The 21,571-nt window shown below is 41.7% G+C and overlaps 2 protein-coding genes across 4 annotated transcripts in view; both read right to left on the reverse strand.

Moving 5' to 3' along the window:
• rnf11b (ring finger protein 11b) overlaps positions 1 to 14,532 on the reverse strand; it is a 33,600-nt gene extending 19,068 nt beyond the window's left edge. The window contains exon 1 of the mRNA XM_021604042.3: positions 13,982 to 14,532. Within this exon, the coding sequence (XP_021459717.1) occupies positions 13,982 to 14,104 (123 nt within the window). The 5' untranslated portion in view covers positions 14,105 to 14,532. The remainder of the gene's footprint in view (positions 1 to 13,981) is intronic.
• Positions 14,533 to 15,073: 541 nt separating this feature from the next.
• Positions 15,074 to 21,571, reverse strand: part of ttc39a (tetratricopeptide repeat domain 39A) — a 44,956-nt gene continuing 38,458 nt past the window's right edge. For all 3 annotated transcript variants that reach the window (XM_036978194.2, XM_036978195.2, XM_036978199.2), the window contains 5 exons: positions 18,471 to 18,591; positions 17,421 to 17,532; positions 17,202 to 17,316; positions 16,932 to 17,048; positions 15,074 to 16,765 (listed from right to left, as the gene is read on the reverse strand). In XM_036978194.2, coding sequence (XP_036834089.1) covers positions 16,648 to 16,765; positions 16,932 to 17,048; positions 17,202 to 17,316; positions 17,421 to 17,532; positions 18,471 to 18,591 — 583 coding nt within the window. In that variant the 3' untranslated portion in view covers positions 15,074 to 16,647. The remainder of the gene's footprint in view (positions 16,766 to 16,931; positions 17,049 to 17,201; positions 17,317 to 17,420; positions 17,533 to 18,470; positions 18,592 to 21,571) is intronic.

Consider the following 21,571-nt stretch of genomic DNA (forward strand, 5'->3'; position numbering starts at 1 on the left):
TCATAGCATACGTATCAATGAATCGTTGTGACATATGAAATACGACTGATAGGGTAATCTATGTGTAAGAACTACATAAAAAATGTATGTAATGTATGTAAATGTATTATTATGTAATGTATGTAAATGTATTATTATGTGACATGCAGTCATATTCAGGTCCTGATTGGTCAAATAGTGTTATTTGAGATGTATCTTTTATGACACGCAAAGACCCAAACTGGTTTCATAGAAATCCTGATTGAGAATGAAACGACTGAACAAATTAACAACGAAACAGCACAGCAAGTAAGTGAAAGAAATAGGTTTTTCATTATGTTTTACTGGTAATGGGGATATGTAAATGCCAACAAAATAACTTTTTGGTCAGTGTGGTGTGTGTGTAACCTTTATTTAACTAGGCAAGTCAGTTAAGAACAAATTCCTATTTACAATGATGGCCCGGACAACGCTGGGCCAATTGGGCGCCGCCCTATGGGACTCCCAATCACAGTCGGATGTGATACAGCCTGGATTAGAACCAGGGACTGTAGCGACGCCTCTTGCAATGAGATGCAGTGCCTTAGACCGCTGCGTCCATGTGTGTTAACTATTTAACTGTACTAGAATGCTTAAAAGGCCACAAAAAAAAATCTTATATCGGTTATCGGTATTGGGTTTTTTTTGGGCAAGGAAAATATTGGATATCGGTATCGGCTAAAAATATCATATCGGTGCATCACTAAACCAGACTGTAGACCATATTGACCTGTGGTATAGTTAGCGCACGTTAAAGCGTAACGCATAAGGCAAGTACCAAAACACCTTGATATAGTGGAGGTGCATGCTAGGAGATTAGGAAATTTAGCTAGGATGGAAGAAAATATATAGTCAAACCAGCAAAAGGGCAAATGTAAACCTGGGAGAAAATGCATCACCCTCCCCTGTGCCCAATAATGGCAATGTTTTAAAGCTAATTTCCTGCAATTCTACACATTTTGCCTTGGTTTATGCAGTGTAGAATTAAAGATGGCGCTGATAGACATGGCCACCCTGTTTGTAGCTACTAAGCCACTTTTGTAATATATATATTTTTGGTAATTTCTGCTAATTTTTAGCCCCGAACGTTTTTTGCGTTATTACATACAGCCGGAAATAACTTTTGGAAATCAGAGCGTTGGTAACTAACCAGCATTTTGATTAGAAATATGACTTTCCTGAATTGGATCCTTTGTTACTACCCTCCAAGGTGATTTAACTTCCCAGATGCTGCTCCAAGATGCCGCCGGCAGAGAAGTAGTATTCGGAGTGGACTTTTAGTCTGACTCAGGAGGCGTGCACACCATCCACCACTTCACTAATGTTCAGTGAAAGGCCTGATTACCAATAATGATGAGCCTACAGGGAGGAGGTGAGGGCCATGGCAGAGTGGTGCCAGGAAAATAAACACATCACTGGGTGCACACTGCCTGACCTCCAGGACATCTACAGCACCTGGTGTCACAGGAAGGCCAAGAAAATCATCATGGACCTCAGCCACCCGAGCTACAGCCTGTTCACCCCGCTATATTCCAGAAGGCGAGGTCAGTACAGGTACATCAAAGCTGGGACCGAGAGACTGAAAAAGAGCTTCAATCTTCAAGGCCATCAGACTGCCGGCCTCCACTCAGTACCCTGCCCTGAACTTAGTCACTGTCACCAGCTGGGGTACCACCAGGTTACTCAACCCTGCACCTTAGAGGCTGCTGCCCTATGTACATAGAATCACTGGTCACTTTAATAATGGAACACTGGTCACTTTAATAATGTTTACATACTGTTTTACACATTTCATATGTATATACTGTATTCTATTCAAGGCCATCCTATTTAACTATTGCTGCACATATACTATTCTATCCTACATATTCCTCAGATATACTACATATTATATCCACATACTGTCCATAATGTCTATACATCCCATACACATACACACACGCACACGCACACACACCTCGTCCTAATATTTCTATATTTCTTAATTCCATTATTTTACTTTTAGATGTGTGTATTGTTAGATATTACTACACTGTTGGAGCTAGGAACATAAGCGTTTCGCTACACCCGCAATAACATCTGCTAAATACAGTATGTGTACGCGACCAATAAAATGTTATTTTATTTTGTTCTTATGCTATCTGAGTGACCTAAACATAACAAAATTAATGGGGGCCCATGCCATGACATTTTGGGAATTTAAGATTCTCTTCATCAAAGTATCTTGTATATCTTGTGTCCCTGACTATTTTTATTTTGGTGATTGTTCGTTCTCAAAGACTATAATTACATAGATACATTATCCTTTCTGCATACATTATATTTGGTTTTAGTAATTTGTTTACACAGAAAACGTTTTACCATCCTGAATTTTTAAGCAGCCCTCCGCTGCTAAATGAATATAGGCTGAACACTGGTAACTCTAAGGATAACACATGTGAAGAAGGGAGCAGATAGACAGACAGGGAGCCCATAGAGAGAGGGAGAGTGAAAGCTAGAGCAGAGTCACAGAGCAGCCCTATGTGCACTGCCAAGCCCTGGGCAGCCAGAGACTCAGCAGACAATACTGGCTGCCAGCCTTCCCCCACAGACTCACTGAAGATACGGAGATACAGATACAGAGAGAGCAAGAGAGCGAGCGAGAGAGACAGAGAGCAAGAGAGAGAGAGAGAGAGAGAGCGAGAGAGAGACAGAGAGCAAGAGAGAGAGATTGAGCGAGACAGAGCGAGAGAGACAGAGAGCAAGAGAGAGAGAGAGCGAGACAGAGCGAGAGAGAGAGACAGAGAGCGAGACAGAGAGAGCGAGACAGAGAGTGCGAGACAGAGAGAGACCGAGAGAGCGAGACCGAGAGAGACAGAGAGAGAGCGAGACAGAGAGAGCACGAAAGAGAGACAGAGAGAGCGAGACAGAAAGAGCGAGACAGAGAGAGCGAGACAGAGAGAGCGAGACAGAGAGAGCGAGACAGAGAGAGCGAGAGGGAAACTCCCATATCTACTGGGTGAAATACCAGTGTAACATCACAGCAGCAAGATTTGTGACCTGTTTCCACAAGAAAAGTGAAACCAGTGAAGAACAAACACCATTGTAAATACAACCCATGTTTATTTATTTGAACCATTTGCACATCGTACAATACTGTTGTAACGATGTGCGAGACCGAGAGAGCGAGCGAGACAGAGAGTGAGCGAGACAGAGAGAGTGAGCGAGTGAGTGAGACAGAGAGGGCGTGGGTCTGTTCCTCTTCTACCATCCACTCCCCCACCCTTCAACTCAGACAAACAGGCATACAGATGCGCCCTCTCAGCCTGCAGTAGGAGTTCCAGGCCCTGTAATCTCCACACAGACAGACACAAGCCAGTAGCAACTGCCACTACCTCAGTGGCTTCCTTCAGGGGACAAACAATGGAAGGCTCTGCTGGCTGCCTGAACTCCGTCTGAGAGCCTGGCACTGAAGCACAGCCCTGGAGATGCACAGCAGCACGCACGCACGCACGCACGCACACACGCACACACGCACACACACACACACACACACACACACACACACACACACACACACACACACACACACACACACACACACACACACACACACACACTTCCCTGAAGGAAGCCACCGAGGGAGTGGCTGTGTCCCTGTGGCCACTGGCCTGCGTCTGTGTGGAGACTACAGGCACGTCCAAGTCTCGGTTGATATGGGAAGCAGTGAAAGAGAATGTCTGATGACACAGATTTCTCTTCAGCCTGTTTTCAAACAGCAATGTCATCAGTGATGCAAAGAGTTAGATGCTGCTTTCACAACTAAAATCTTCAGCGGTTTCCTGAGGAATAAACAAAACAAGGCCTTATACAATAGGCAGCATGACTTTGCATTATTCCCTCTGAAAACAACAGAAGAAACTGTAGCCCTCGCTGTGAAATCTTAGCCGTCAGTCTGGCGCTCCTCAGAGCAACCAAGTCATTCGTTTAACCTGCAAACACTATAGTGTACACCCTTGTAGTGTATAACGACACAACAGGGGAGAAAAACCTGAACATCAATGGATGTTGTCTTACATTTTCTCACAGGAAAGCCTGTAACTGTCAGATTAGTCATATCACATTAGGGTTGTTCCATGTCATTTCAGCAAGCCATGACATCCACCATCTCAGATTGTTCTGAAATCCTTTCTGTAGTTAAAAACAGATAAGCATTCCTGCAACATTATTTTGTTGAAATGTAATTTGAACTGAGAAATTAAGCTAATTGATTGCACCAAATGTAAGATTGTATTCATACAGCATATAACATCTGAGTTGGATCCCAAAACATTCTAACACTAGTTAGGTATCCATCCAATTGGCAACATATTTCAATGAAAATATATATATTTTTTAATAAATTAAAAAAACACGAAGAAAATATGCACATTTTCCCACCAGTGGAGTGTTTCCACCAAATGGACTTGTTGTGGATAAAAATCACTGTGATGACGTAGTGCAAACAAAATGCACTTTTCTTTTGGCTTAAGTTTTTATGTACGGAATAAAAATCTAAAGTTCAATGTGTTTCCATCGCATTTTCAACTCTATCTGCCGTTAAATAGCAAATGTGCTTACTGGTCTTGCCACGAGTGGTCTAGCAAACAGCTCGCAGATACAGTTCGGGTAGGCTAGTCTACATGATGAGATTATTATGGATAAGAGCCAAAACATTTTTACTTGTCAAAATGCAGTCAAGCATCAATCATGTCACTAGAATAAGACCCTAGATATTTATTGGAAAGGAGCATCAAGATCACTGTGGACTTTCACCACCCATCATAAGTTACAGTGGCTTACGAAAGTATTCACCCCCCTTGGCATTTTTCCTATTTTGTTGCCTTACAACCTGGAATTAAAAAATATTTTTGGGGGGGTTTGTATCATTTGATTTACACAACAATGCCTACCACTTTAAAGATGCAAAATATTTTTTATAAATAAGTCAATATAACAGAAAACTTGAGCGTGCATATTTATTCACCTCGCCAAAGTCAATACTTTGTAGAGCCACCTTTTGCGGCAATTCCAGCTGCAAGTCTCTTGGGGTATGTCTCTATAAGCTTGGCACATCTAGCCACTGGGATTTTTGCCCATTCTTCAAGGCAAAACTACTCCAGCTCCTTCAAGTTGGATGGGTTCTCCTGGTGTACAGCAATCTTTAAGTCATACCACATATTCTCAATTGGATTGAGGTCTGGGCTTTGACTGGGCTAGGCCATTCCAAGACATTTAAGTGTTTCCCCTTAAACCACTCGGGTGTTGCTTTAGTAGTATGCTTAGGGTCATTGTCCTGCTGGAAGGTGAACCTCCATCCCAGTCTCAAATCTCTGGAAGACTGAAACAGGTTTCCCTCTAGAATTTCTCTGTATTTAACGCCATCCATCAGTCCTTCAATTCTGACCAGGTTCCCAGTCCCTGCCGATGAAAAACATCCCCACAGCATGATGCTGCCACCACCATGCTGTGGGGATAGTGTTCTCGGGGTGATGAAAGGTGTTGGGTTTGCTCCAGACATAGCGTTTTCCTTGATGGCCAGAAAGCTCAATTTTAGTCTCATCTGACCAGAGTACCTTCTACAATATGTTTGGGGTGTCTCCCACATGACGTTTGGCGAACACCAAACGTGTTTGCTTATTTTTTTCTTTAAGCAATGGCTTTTTTTCTGGACACTCTTACGTAAAGCCCAGCTCTGTGGAGTGTACAGCTTAAAGTGGTCCAATGAACAGCTACTCCAATCTCCGCTGTGGAGCTTTGCAGCTCCTTCAGGGTTATCTTTGGTCTCTTTGTTGCCGCTCTGATTAATGCCCTCCTTGCTTCTTGGTCTTCATGGTGTCGCTTGCTTGGTGGTGCCCCTTGCTTAGTGGTGTTGCAGACTCTGGGGCCTTTCAGAACAGGTGTATATATATACTGAGATCATGTGAACTTAAATAAAGTCCACCTGTGTGCAATCTAATAAATTATGTGACTTCTGAAGGTAATTGGTTGCACCAGATCTTTTTTAGGGGCTTCCTAGCAAAGGGGGTGAATACATATGTATGCAACCATTTTCTGGGGGGTTTTGTATAATTTTTTTAAACAAGTAATTTTTTTAATTTCACTTCACCAATTTGGACTATTTTGTGTATGTCCATTACATGAAATAAAAATACAAATAAATTTAAAATTACAGGTTGTAATGCAAAAAAAATAGGAAAAATGCCAAGAGGGATGAATACTTTTGCAAGGCACTGTATTTTCTCTGTAGCCTAATAAACTGTATGGTTTCCCGATTCGCAGAGGGAGGACCTCACACAATATCATGTGACTCCAAATTGACTTTGATATGATGGATATTATATCAATATATGCGCATAAAGGCTTTTCCACTGCTATTTCTCGCATAATTAATTTTACCGACACAAAAAGATCCCACCATGTCGAACGAACAAATGATCTGTCAGCATTTTAAAAATTGTACCGAAACTCCTTGTTCAATCACAGCTGTCTTGATTTTTTTTATCCATAGATTGCTTACAGGGTAAGGAAACCAATGTCATTTTGTAATTTGGATGAAAAATATCACATTGGGTGGGGGCGAGACTTAAAATAAAATAATCTAATAGCAGAAACAGCATCTAGTGGTCAGAACCTGGTAATATCAGGATGTAGGATGGGACATAAATCTTCAACAACTAATTTCGCTGAACAGGGGGAAAAAATCCAATCACCAAATTCACTGAGAATACGTTTCATAGGATGAAGAAATAATACTCTGAGCCGCAGCTCCATACTACTTGTCATACACACTGAAACAGAAACTGTACAATCGTTGTCGATTTGGGATTGGCGTCTTTGTTATTATTCAAAATTTTCTGGGTCCAAATTGGATGTCATGTACTATATTTATTGAATATTATATGAATCCTATAATTTTAAAATACCCAATTTGCAATCAATTAGCTTAATTTCTCAGAGTTCAAATGATATTTCAACAAAATAATGTTGCAGGAATGCTAATCTAACCTGTTTCTAACTACATGAACAATTTCAGAACAATCTGAGATGGTGGGTCCTCTTTCTTGTGCTTTTTAAGGTAGACATTACCCATTATTCTATCAGTACAGCTAAACGCCACATCATAAACCGAATATGAACAAATATTGCCACTGAAACATTTGTTTACATAGGCCCCCCACTCAAGCCCCCCAACATGTCGCCTCAGTCACTAGCACTTACGGGAGCTAGAGGTATGAAGGGGGAAACAGTTGGTTATCTCAATGGGGAAGGTTAAACAAACAAGTGTATATCTAACAGCCAATCAGAGCCTGAGACAGTCAGAGTAGTAACAGGCTGAATCAGTGCAGAGTTGTTATACATACAGCAGTACAGTAAGGAGACCTGGGGATCTCTCAAACAGGAACAGTAAACACACTCTACTGGCTGACCGACTGGCCCCATGTTGGCCAAGGCTGGCCTGGCTGACAAAGGCCTGTTTGTTTGTCCTTTGTCAGTTAGTTCTGACGTAACATTTAAATATATAATTTGGGAACGCCACAATGTTGTAATGCCTCCAGATTACAGTCAGTCTTACGTCTTTTCGAAGGAACATGTCCTTCATTGTGTTCATACTTGAAGAATGTACAATACAGGCATGATAACCTATAACCCCTATTACTAGCCTGTTCAACCTCTCTTTCGTATCATCTGAGATTCCCAAAGATTGGAAAGCTGCCGCGGTCATCCCCCTCTTCAAAGGGGGTGACACTCTAGACCCAAACTGCTACAGATCTATATCTATCCTACCTATTCTTTCTAAGGTCTTCGAAAGCCAAGTTTACAAACAGATTACTGACCATTTCGAAACCCACCATACCTTCTCCACTATGCAATCTGGTTCCAGAGCTGGTCATGGGTGCACCTCAGCCACGCTCAAGGTTCTAAACAACATCATAACCGCCATCGATAAGAGACATTACTGTGCAGCCGTATTCATCGACCTGGCCAAGGCTTTCGACTCTGTCAATCACAACATTCTTATTGGCAGACTCGACAGCCTTGGTTTCTCAAATGATTGCCTCGCCTGGTTTACCAACTACTTCTCTGATAGAGTTCAGTGCGTCAAATCGGAGGGCCTGTTGTCTGGACCTCTGACAGTCTCTATGGGTGTGCCACAGGGTTCAATTCTCGGGCCGACTCTCTTTTCTGTATACATCAATGATTTTGCTCTTGCTGCTGGTGATTCTCTGATCCACCTCTATGCAGACGACACCATTCTGTATACTTCTGGCCCCTCCTTGGACACTGTTTTAACTAACCTCCAGACGAGCTTCAATGCCATACAACTCTCCTTCCGTGGCCTCCAACTGCTCTTAAACGCAAGTAAAACTAAATGTATGCTTTTCAATCGATCGCTGCCCACACCTGCTCGCCTGTCCAGCATCACTACTCTGGACAGCTCTGACTTAGAATACGTGGACAACTACAAATACCTGGGTGTCTGGTTAGACTGTAAACTCTCCTTCCAGACTCACATTAGGCATCTCCAATCCAAAATTAAATCTAGAATCGGCTTCTTATATCGCAACAAAGCATCCTTCACCCATGCTGCCAAACATACCCTCGTAAAACTGACCATCCTACCGATCCTCGACTTCGGTGATGTCATCTATAAAATAGCCTCCAACACTCTACTCAACAAACTGGATGCAGTCTATCACAGTGCCATCCGTCTTGTCACCAAAGCCCCATACACTACCCACCATTGCGACCTGTACGCTCTCGTTGGTTGGCCCTCGCTTCATACTCGTCGCCAAACCCACTGGCTACAGGTTATCTACAAGTCTCTGCTAGGTAAAGCCCCGCCTTATCTCAGCTCACTGGTCACCATAGCAGCACCCACTCGTAGCACGCGCTCCAGCAGGTATATCTCACTGGTCACCCCCAAAGCCAATTCCTCCTTTGGTTGTCTTTCCTTCCAGTTCTCTGCTGCCCATGACTGGAACCAATTGCAAAAATCTCTGAAGCTGGAGACTCACATCTCCCTCACTAGCTTTAAGCACCAGCTGTCAGAGCATTTTACAGATCACTGCACCTGTACTTAGCCTATCTGTAAACAGCCCATCTATCTACCTACCTCATCCCCATACTGGTATTTATTTATTTATTTTGCTCCTTTGCACCCCAGTATCTCTACCTGCACATTCATCTTCTGCCAATCTACCATTCCAGTGTTTAATTGCTATATTGTAATTACTTCGCCACCATGGCCTATTTATTTCCTTAACTTACCTCATTTGCACTCACTGTATATAGAATTTTATTTTTATTTTGTTCTACTGTATTATTGACTGTATGTTTTGTTTATTCCATGTGTAACTCTGTGTTGTTGTATGTGTCGAATTGGTACGCTTTATCTTGGCCAGGTCGCAGTTGCAAATGAGAACTTGTTCTCAACTAGCCTACCTGGTTAAATAAAGGTGAAATAAAATAAAAATAAGTATATTTTGTCTTTGTACTGGATCATTTGAGGAGGGTCGTTTCTCTTGAAGCATACCATAAAATGTGATTTCCACTAGAAGAAAACTAGTCCCAGTTGCCAGAGCCTGGGATAAACATTTATCATTATACACAATACGATACTTTATTGCAAATCAACAATGTTAGACAGGACACACTGTGCAAGACGGTGCAGTACAACAGGGAACCAAGAGTACAGTAATACTGATCTCTTTTTGCATCTCCTATCCTCAAGCATTTCTATGGAAGCACAGCCAGGCAAGTGAGGCTAGACAGCTGGTTCACTGTGGGAGTGGGAGACCAAGGATCTGCAGGTGAACCAGGTACCATAGCAGCTCCACACAAAAACGGTCGGTCACATCTCAGGAATTCACTGGTGAGGAATTATTATTTTAAATGATCCCCATATTTTCCTTTCACTATTGGTACAGCGGTGTGAATGTGAGTGTCTTAAACATTGTGAAGTCAGCATCTATTCCAATCGAAGCTTTGTTTTCATTGCTTTCTTGCCCTCTGCCTTCACTAGCTCACCTTTCTCTCCCGCCAGCAGTAGGTCTGACAGCTCATTAGACCGCCCCTCCAAAGCAAAATCTTTCCCTCTTCACAGCCCGAACTGAGCTTGCTGGCTCAAAGCAAAACGTTGACCAGACTTCCATTCACCAGAGCAGTGACTGTGATACAGGTTCTCTCCTCCTTTTGCCTCCAATTCTTTCCTCCAGGCCTCATGACACCTCTGAAGGGAGATTTAGTGTTAGTTCTCAGTCCAGGGCAGCACACGCTGCTGGTAAGTCTTAGATCATGCTCTCCCCTCCAGCCCTGGCTGTGACAGGAAGGCAGCCTTTTCAATGTCTGCAAGGTTTCCAATCCAATGAGGTCAAACCATAAAACACACTGACAACAGGATAATTGCCAATGTGCTGGACTGAATATAATCAATAAAATAGGATAATGGCCTTTGTGCTAGACTGAATATGATCAATAAAAGAGGGCCTCTGCTCTGTCATTGGGTGAGGAGGTAAATAGACCTCGGATTAGTCATGTCAGGAAACTTGATGACAGTAGCTACAGTGATGGGACCTAGATATTCTTTACCACTCGGCCATCAGATTTGTCACCAATGCTCCTTATAGGACACATCACTGCACTCTATACTCTTCTGTAAACTGTTCATCTCTGTATACTCGTTGCAAGACCCACTGGTTGATGCTCATTTATAAAATCCTCTTAGGCCTCACTCCCCTCTATCTGAGATATCTACTGCAGCCCTCATTCTCCACATACAACACCCATTCTGCCAGTCACATTCTGTTAAAGGTCTCCAAAGCACACACATCCCTGGGTCGCTCCTCTTTTCAGTTCGCTGCAGCTAGCGACTGGAACGAGCTGCAACAAACACTCAAACTGGACAGTTTTATCTCAATCTCTTCATTCAAACACTCAACCATGGACACTCTTACTGACAGTTGTGGCTGCTTTGTATGATGTATTGTTGTCTTTACCTTCTTGACCTTTGTGCTGTTGACTTTGCCCAATGTTGTGTTGCTACCATGTTGTTGTTATGTTGTGTTGCTACCATGTTGTTGTCATGTTGTGTTGCTACCATGCTGTGTTGTCATGTTTTGCTGTTATGTTGTTGTCTTAGGTCTCTCTTTATGTAGTGTTGTGTCTCTCTTGTTGTGATGTGTGTTTTGTCCTATATTTATATTGTATTTATTTATTATTTAAATCCCAGGCTCCCGTCCCCAGAGGAGGCCTTTTGCCTTTTGGTACACCGTCATTATAAATAAGAATTTGTTCTTAACTGGCTTGCCTAGTTAAATAAAGGTTAAATAAATAAAAATTAAATATACATATATATATAGCACACCCTGCCCCCTTCACTCACACAGACGGGCAGTTATCTCCTCTGGCCCAGTCAGTCAGCACTCTCGCCAGCTGCTATCCAAATCACCACTAGCTCTGTACACCCCTTCCTCTCACAACAGACTGCAGAGTAACACAGTAAATAATAGGGGAGCCTTCTTCCTCAGATCACCACGCAGTGGAGGGTGATGACAGTAACACAATCCCCCAATAAACATCTCCTTTGAGCTGGTAATCAAGGAGGAGGTGTCAGTCTTGTTTATTAAGAAATTATTTACCAGAAAAAAAAAGAAAATCAACATTATTGGTGTTTACAGCCCCATTGCTGGGCTGAGAACTGTAAAGGAATCAAATGGTATTTACTCCCACAACAACAACAACAACAACAAAAAATCCTAGTCTAATATCAAGTGATTTCTTACATTACTTGCTTATTATTATATGCTACATTTTTGTCTAACCATAGCCTAGGTTAATTTGTAAATGTTACCAGTTTTCTACTCTGAAGGTTTGATGATTATAGACCTTTTCAATCAAAACTTAGTGCAACTGTGCAGCTGTTTAATGAAAATGGGCAAGAGAAGTGCAGCTCCAAGGCTCTCCAAACATACCATGCATTGGCAGGTCTCTGTTTAAAAGAAAAAAGTACAATCAAAAATGCTTGGCGAGTGCCCAAGGCAAGTGTCTAAATTGGAAATTATGTGGGTCCTAAAGTAGATATCTGGCCTTCCTTTGCTCAAGCTATGGTTCAAACAAGACAGTTAGTGTTGAAAAATCCAACAAGAGCCTCAGCTGTTTAACCAGGATATTGCACAATGCGTCCTGCCATCCAGTCTGTTACTGGAAAATCAGCTCCAGACTGTTGAATTCCAGCCCTTCTTATTAATTCCTGATCCTGGACCCAAGGGACTCAAGTAAACACTGAAATTCTGAGAAAATGAGAGACGAGTGGTTTTCAACAGAAAAACACAGTATCCGGGGTGTGTGAATCTGCATTTCTGTACAAATTATAGTAAAATGTTTTTGTTTGTTTTCTTTGTATTATGGGGTATAATCTGGACAGATGCCACTTAAGAGAGGCTGTTTTCCCTTGGCTTTTAAATGGCCTCATGGGTATTATAGGTCTTTGCATATTGGTAAAATAAAAATGACTTATTCTGTTCTGTACTCCCTTATAATGTTGACATATGCAGTCAACTTCAGTTCTACCGGTTGGTAAATTGTTTGTAATGTCATTTTTTTTAAGAACAAAGACATATTCTAAATGTAGATTAGTAGAAAATCTAAACAGATTTAAGGAAAAAATTACTTTTTGAAATTAGTTAGGTATAAGTCATCTTGCAAGCTATGTGTATGATCAGACTTCATGTTCTCTTGAACACGTCTTACAGTCTTGTACTACTCTGGTAAGTAGGCTCAAACTAATGAATGGATAATTCTGGTGTCACATGAGACCCGGAGACTATGGTGAAAGACTACCTCCTCGGCCAAAGCTCTGGGAGTTATGGAAGCTGACACCCGTGTCAGCCATGGCCATTGAATACCTTTATTGGAAGGGTTCCGGCAGGGGGACTCCAGCTATCAAGATCTGTGTATAACATGCTTATCTTCACATTTGAGATAGGGAATTAACCTGGTGACACTCTTTCCTTCCTGGCTAAAGTCTTTCGTAACATGACCGACTTACAGAAAAGGAATCCATATTTGGATTATTATAATGACAATGACCTGCAACAACCTGGTCCCCAAAAAATTAGGGAGCACAAAGACTGCTGTTTTCTCATCAGCATAAGAGTTCAATCTGTGTTCTCCAATGTAGGCTTTTGCCATTGCCTGTATCAGGGAGCTTACAGGTTCTGAAGATCATTCTACTTTTGAAGTTATCATCTTTCTTTGTTGAGCTAAAAGCAAAGGTGGGTGCTTCTGTAGTCTTTGGTCTAGGCCTATTTCAAGTATATTTTTGGATTCTAGCTTGAGCTTAAAAAAACAGCCAGCTTTTGCCTCGTCTCTCCCTCAACACTTCAGACCATACACTTCATTCCAGGAGTATGATGAGCATCTCCAGGCTCTTTTTGCTGGAGTGACTACATGTCTGTTCTCATAAAATGCATTGCTAGATAATTTGCATCTCATGAGTCCCTTGGGTCAGTGTTCTGTGATGATGATATGTAATGAAGGAAGACATGATGGTCTGATAAAACTAAAGACTGCAGCAATAGTAAACTTGTCATTACACCCCTAAATCCTTGTAGAAATAGAACAAGATGATAATGTAAAAGGACAGCTAGTTGATGGTTGTGTGCAGCATTGATAAACAATGTAAGGCTGTGTGTGTATGTATACCTGCCATATCTCCCAGAGTCAGCTGGTTATTACTGTTTACATGAACATCTGAAAATCATAACTGGCTGGCAAGCTAGAGTGCAGTGTTTTTTTTTTTTTACTTCGGTTAGCCAGCTGCCAGCGCCACATAAAGGCAGCACCAAATTGTAAAGTTCCTTCGCATGTCAAACCTTGAATTTATTTAAATACTGTATAGCTGGCCAGCAAGCTAACCAGTAGCTATTAGCTAATAACCTACCTGGTATGGTGGCGGTGGTTCCTGATCTGGATCTGCCCCATCACCATAACTAGCTCTATCCGATTGTGATTCATGAAGCAAGGAAATATCATCCGAGGTTGGAGATTTTAGACAATTCCCCATCTCCTCGACGTCAAACTCCTTATATATTTGTCGCTTTGCAACGTCCACAGGCTACTTTTTCTAACCTTTCAGTAAAAAATAGCACCGTATGCTATCAATATTATGGGCTTCAACACATTGCAAATGATCTAACAAGCTACGAGAGCTGTGATCAACAAAAACAAAACATCCCTACACAAAGAGCCTGGCTGGCCACCTAGCCAATGTACACCCTCAAACTGAAGTGATTTAGCGGTTGTTTGCTAGCTAGAACTCTCACAACGCCTGTGTGCAGGTTGAACGTAATAATGCTAAACACCTAATAGTTATTAATGCTCTAAAAACGGATTCTCATCTTCAGACTGAAGACCATTTGAAAGGGACTTTCCAGCCCCGTCAAACGCGGGGAAGGTAACGAACTTAGCAACATGAAACACCGCCCCTTGATGCACGGACCAATCAACTGCCATTTGTATTAAGGAAGCTCTCCACCATCTCACCAATCAGACCGTTGTTAAAAACATGATACATCATTATATTTGGTAATATTTAACATGAATTACAATGTAACCAGCAAGTATGTAGCTAAGTACAGATATAGATAGTTGTTCGTTGGCAGTTTTCTACATAACTGCGTCTGCATGTACACTAGTAGTAGTGCGTAATCACAAGGAAACGTTCTTTCAGTAGCAGTTACTGTGGTATAAAATGCCTATACCTATTATGTTAAATGTGCAATATATTTGTAATTTCTGTGTTTTATTGAAGGAGGGGATACAATTTAGTTTAATGTACCTTACAGCACGTCGTAGTTGGTTCCTGGCTGCCTAATATGGCAGTTTTGACTGTTCCTAGTCACTTTATACTGTTATATGAAATAAGTACACAAACAATACCAATTTGAAAACCAGACAGTAGCTTGGTGTTCAGAGTGCAGTTCATCCAAAAGCAAATGGCTCATACAAGAGTAAAAAAAATAACCAGACTCAATTTCAGTTACATATCATTTAATCTTAAATTAATAAACAAACATTCAGTATGTACAGGCCCAGGAATGTCAATCTGTTTAGTAGCCAGTTCCCATATAATATGCTGACCTCAACATCACAGTGCTAATAAGATTGTTTGTACTAATATCAGTTAATTCAAAGAAAACCATGGAACAAAACAAGTAATGTCTAACATAATAATTTGAACATCCCAAACTACAATCATCTCTATATTTAAATCTATAAATCTATAAATAAATCAATGTCTACATTTCCTCTGCCCGTTAGAAAAGTCTAAATGAATGACTGGTCAATTGCTTTCACGCAAAACCATATTCTAAGTATGAATAAATCAGTTCTGATTACATTTAAACTTGAGACACCATTCTAGTGCTTGGGGTTGGACACTCATCTTGTTGCACATAAAGTTTCAATAATCATAGAACATGAAAAAGGAGAAAAAAAATCGAATTACAAATAACATTGGTCATACACAGTCTATTAGCTCATTTATTACACAGGAAAGGAACTATTTAATATATAATCGTTTCCTATAAGTCATTCTTGTATAGGTTGATGTTGGAGGTGTATATGTATATATATGGAAGGCTCTAGAGGTTGTCAATGCTTCACTTACTACAGATGGAACTGTTTGTTTGAGCTCAAGTACTGCTGGATTGTGTCCACATTAAGATAACAAGGAAGGAGTCTGCCTTTCTAAAAGACACATTCATCTGTCCACTTAAAACGAGACAATTTAGTAAAAGGCGCCATTACAGTTAATAAATAAATACAGACAAAATAACCCCTTAACCATCACACGTGTATTCCTGCAATGTGAGTTTGCACGGTTGGATGACTTAACTTTGTGCAGTCAGTGGGCACTATTTTCGCAAAAATTCAGTTGGACTGGTCACGCATGCCTTCACAGAAAGTGTTTCAGTTGATCCAATGTGCCAAAACTTCCATTGAGCTGTTCAGAGTGGGGAAAGGAGGGTGAAAATGAAGAAATAAGAATAAATCCAGTAGAATAATCACAGAGATAAAAGCATTAGGGGAGGATGTTATCTGCCATAGAACATTGTCAACCCAAGACAGACCTTGTCCAAGATTGGACACAGTGATTTTAGTCATTAGCTCCGAGCAGAGGGTAAAACCCAGGAAGGAGAATACCGTTAACCACTCGAATACTGTATGTTGCAAAAACCCTTGTGACAGGTGTGAAAATACATGTTTGTCAGTGAATGTATGTATTTATACTAGAGGGAGAATATTCAGGCATTGGTAACGAATAGGTTTTTGCAATGACGGATGAGACCCTGTAAATTTCCATCTATTAGTGAGGTATTTTCTATATATTGCGTAGATTTTCTTTGTCTGAGTAAATACTAGTGTCTGTATGCTTTTGACTGTTTAGTGTAATAGTGTAGTGTTGTGTGTCTTTTTGAAAGCTTGATGGCTGGCAAGTCAAGCACTTGTTGCTGGTAGTGGGTGGTTTGGTACTCTGCCTCATCCCTGCTGCATTGGGCTGTGCACTTTGGGATGGCTGGACTTTGGGCCTGCCATGCCCTCCAGCTACGGGCTGGAGGGCATGGTGTGAATTCCATTCTCGCCTGTGGCCTTGGCCTTGTGCAAAGCAGCCTGGATTCTGAAATGTGTCCGCGATTCCATGGAGTAGTTTTTGTAACTTTGCCTTTAAATATTGGGGAAAGAGCAGATCAATGAAACAGCTTGACCAGATGATTTAACTATCTGTTCTAATATAATTATTGTAAACAAGTCATGTTTAAGAATTCCAATGAACTACTGTAATGGGATGGGTAGAGATAATAATGTTGTGTAAGAACCAAGACACTCACTTGGCTGTCTCCAGTAGTTTGATTCCCTCCTCCTTCCTCCCTTGTTCCAGACATAGCAGCCCGTGCTCCAGCAGTGCATTGGGAACCAAGTAGTGATCAAACTTGATCTGTGTTTCACTGACAAGAGTAAAAATACAGCAGAGATCAGGATTTAAACAAGAAAGGAAGTATTTGCTAAACTTGTAAGGAATTGTAAACGAGTAGGTCTCTTCTACTGTCATGTTGTGAAAATTTGAGTATGTGCTCAATATTAGTGTGTTTTGAGCTCACTTGCAGAGGACAAGGGTGAAGTAGTGCTCAGCCTCCTCCTGGTGTCCCAGGTGCTTCAGACAGAGACCTCTAAGCAGGCTCAGCAAACACTGGTCGTCTATGGAGAACTCGGTCCCTGAGGAACACAACATACGACACTCAGGCCCATCACTCTCTCACAATAGACTGTGTAGAGGCAATATCAAGTCTCTAAGGGGGACATGAGTTTGTGTTACTTACTTGGGCTACTTTCGAGTTTCGCCTGTGCCTCGTCCAGTGTTTTCAGCATGCCCTCTGTCAGGTCTTTGTGTTTCCCGATGACTGTGTAGCCGTTCCAGATATACATCATCTCCTGCAGAGGACAGACAAGGCCACAGGGTGTCACAGTTACACTGTAATAGTGAACATGCGGTCAGATCACGCAGTACTGACCTAGTCTTGAAAACAAGACCCTAGCCAATAGTAACTAGGGTCTGGTTTCAATGACAGACTTATTTTTTTTATTTTTAATTTTTATTTGACCCCCTTTTCTCCCCAATTTCGTGGTATCCAATTGTTAGTAGTTACTATTTTGTCTCATCGCTACAACACCTGTATGGGCTTGGGAGACACTAAGGTCGAAAGCCATTAGTCCTCCGAAACACAACCCAACCAAGCCGCACTGCTTCTTAACACAGCGCGCATCCAACCAGGAAGCCAGCCGCACCAATGTGTCGGAGAAAACACCATGCACCTGGCGACCTGGTTAGCGCGCACTGTGCCCGGCCTGCCACATGAGTCGCTAGTGCGCGATGAGACAAGGAAATCCCTACCGGCCAAACCCTCCCTAACCCGGACGACGCTAGGCCAATTGTGCGTCGCCCCATGGACCTCCCGGTCGTGCCCGGCTGCTACAGAGCCTGGGTGCGAACCCAGAGTCTCTGGTGGCACAGCCCAAGACCACTGCGCCACCCGGGAGGCAATGACGGACTCTTTTGGCAACTTCGATAATGGAAAGAAATTTGTTCTGTGGTGGGTCCTCTTCAGACAGACAACTCTCTCAACAAATCACAAGGCAGACATGCCAGAACATTACGATTTTAAACCAAAGTTTGCAGGCAAAACCGTTCCAGTGGTTTTAGTGAAGGTAGTCGATGCACTTCCCACTTGCGAAATTCACTCATTAAAAATAACCTTGCTAGCTACATTTTCAATTTTATTTAAGCGAATAAGGTAGTGACGTAGGCAGCGACTCAATTCTTCAATGCCAAAAAAGTCACCTAGGGTCGGGTTTCGGAGACTTGTACTGACCAGAGGAGGTGCAGGTAGTGTAACTGGGTTCTCAGTCAGGTAGCGACGGGCTTTTCGGATGGCAAACTTCTCAGTTGGCAAAGACTTTCCAGCAATTTTCTGCTTAAGCCCATGTACCTGCCTGGAATGGATAGACAATAGATAAATATAAGATATAGATTCATTTGGTTAGAATGACTTCTTTTTGTTTTTATTTATTAGGATCCCCATTAACCGGCGCCAATGGCGACAGCTAGTCTTACTGGGGTCCGACACATAACGAAGAAGACATTACAGACATTTTTTTTTTTTTTTTACAATTTACATACATTTAAAAACATTAACATGTAGTGTGTGTGTGTGTGCGCATCTATCAGTTACACATACATGTCAGTACATACACACAACAAGTAGGTCACATGGGTGAGAGGTGTTGTGCCATGAGGTGTTGCTTTATTTATTTATTTTTATTTTTATTTTTTTGCTGTTCACTTACGCTATATAAGATGGAAGGGAGTTCCATGCACTCATGGCTCTGTATAACACTGTACGTTTCCTTGAATTTGCTCTGGACCTAGGGACTGTGAAAAGACCTCTAGTGGCATGTCTGGTGGGGTAAGTGAGTGTGTCAGTGCTGTGTCGGAAAGTATTCAGAACCCTTGACTTTTTCCACATTTTGTTTTATGTTACATCCTTATTCATCTATCACTCCAGTGTTTAATTGGTATATTGTAATTACTTTGCCAACATGGCCTATTTATTGCCTTTATTATCTTACCTCATTTGCACACACTGTATATAGACTTTTTCTACTGTATTATTGACTCTATGCTTGTTTATTCCGTGTGTAACTCTGTGTTGTTGTATGTGTCGAACTGCTTTGCTTTATCTTGACCAGGTCGCAGTTGTAAATGAGAACTTGTTCTCAACTAGCCTACCTGGTTAAATAAAGGTGAATTAAATCAATAAAATAAATGTAAAAATTGATTAAATTTGTCATGGCGTGGCCCTCTTTGGGTATAGCGAGTACCACCCCCCCTCTCTCTCTCACTCTCCCTCCTACACCCAGGTTCTGTTATCTTAGGTTGTAAATTCCTGGAGGAGACTCTCTCCTCATGGCCAGGCAGTATAGAGAGAGGGTTTCACAGTAGAACAAAGGAACTTCTTCTACATCACAGAACTTCAGAACTGAACAATATCCATGTTTTGGAGAATGTGTAAATGGTCGGTGGAGTAGCCAGCTACGACCCGGTCCGTTTTGTTTCATGTTGTGACCTCATGAAAGACAATACAGCCACATGACCATAACTCTGTTTATACAGGAGCCTCCGTTATGAGGTGTGCATCTAATTGTTGTATAAAATAAATGAGTAAAGATTAAACTATTTGTGAAATTATGTAATGTGATGTTGAACCGTTAATGTGAGAGAATTGTATTTCCGTCAAAGTTTAAGTCATTGGCCCGCCCCCGTCAGCACAAACAGTCCGTACGGGAGTTGCAGCGATGAGACAAGACTGTAACTACTACCAATTGGATACCACGAAATTGGGGAGAAAAAAGGGGTAAAATATATATTTTTTAAATACTTCTTGGAAGCAGATGGAGAGACGAGCAGATTAACTTTCCAACAGAGATCACGACGACACACTGAGTGTAAATATATATATTGATTTCAATTATTCCTGAATGAGTGAGCCTTCAAAGGTGCAAAAGATTAGCATTTCAATTCATATAATTATCAACTGTGTAGTGACTCTTTTGTCTTTCGCGCCCTTTTCAGTCCACACCCACTTCCCTTTGTCCACCAAGCCGTCATATCGGCTTAGCCCACTAGGGAACCTCCCCTATCATTTCCTTGTAACCATATCTACTGTTTGTTTGTTTATGCATGTCTGTGATTATTTAGTTAGTTAGTAAATAAATGATTAAGACAATTGATGTTTGGATGATTCATATAACCAACATAACCAACAATTTACGACGTTTGGAATGAGACTAACGTGAGGTAAAGAATAATTCATTAATTAGAAGACTAATTAAGAGTTATATTAGGAAAATTATAACTTTGTAATCTGAAGATTTTCCTTGGTGCCCCAACTTCCTAGTTAATTACATTTACATGATTAGTTTAATCACGTAATAATAATAACAGAGAATTGATTTGATAAAATAACAGTCTTCAATTTAATGATGCCAAAGAAACGACAAATAGTTTTTTTCCATCATAAATTCACACATACTATCCCATAATGACAAAGCAAAAACAAGTTGATTTCTTTGCAAAACAACCTACCAAAACCCCCCTGAAATATCACATTTACATTCAGACCCTTTACTTGTCATGTATTGTCATGTTGTGTCTTGTTTCTGTCCTTTCTCTTCACCCTGTCTCCCTCTGCTGGTCGTACTAGGTTACCTTTTCTTCCCCTCTTTCCCCCAGCTGTCCCTTGTCTTCTCTAACTACCTCGTTCACCCCTTTTCCCACCTGTTCCCTTTTTCCCTCTGATTAGGTCTCTATATCTCTCTCTCTTTCTGCTTCTGTCTTTGTCGGATTCTCGTTTGTGTTACTCATGCCTGAACCAGACTATCGTCGTGTTTGCTGCAACCTTGTCCTGTCCTGTCGGAATCTGCCTGTTCATCTAACCTTGTCCTGTCCTGTCGGAATCTGCCTGTTCAGCTAACCTTGTCCTGTCCTGTCGGAATCTGCCTGTCCATCTGAGCCTACGTGTGTTTCGTCATTAAAGAAACTCTGTTTTGTTAATTCGCTTTTGGGTCCTCATTCACGCACCTGACAGAAGAATCCGACCAAGAATGGACCCAGCGACTTCGGATCCTCTCCACTCTGCCGTCGAGATCCAGGGAGCGATGCTAGGCAGACACGAGCAGGAATTGTCTGCTGCTCGACATGCCGTTGAGACCCTGGCCGCCCAAGTCTCCAACCTCACAGAACAGGTTCACCATCTCCGCCTCGATCCACCGGCCACTTCCAGGGCTTTCGAATCTCCGGAGCCCAGAATCAATAACCCGCCGTGTTACTCTGGGGAGCCCACTGAATGCCGCTCGTTCCTCACCCAGTGTGATATTGTGTTTTCTCTCCAGCCCAACACTTACTCCAGGAGCA

The sequence above is a fragment of the Oncorhynchus mykiss genome, chromosome 5, assembly GCF_057628025.1.
Source record: "Oncorhynchus mykiss isolate SJ-2025 chromosome 5, ASM5762802v1, whole genome shotgun sequence".
NCBI classification, from domain to species: domain Eukaryota; kingdom Metazoa; phylum Chordata; class Actinopteri; order Salmoniformes; family Salmonidae; genus Oncorhynchus; species Oncorhynchus mykiss.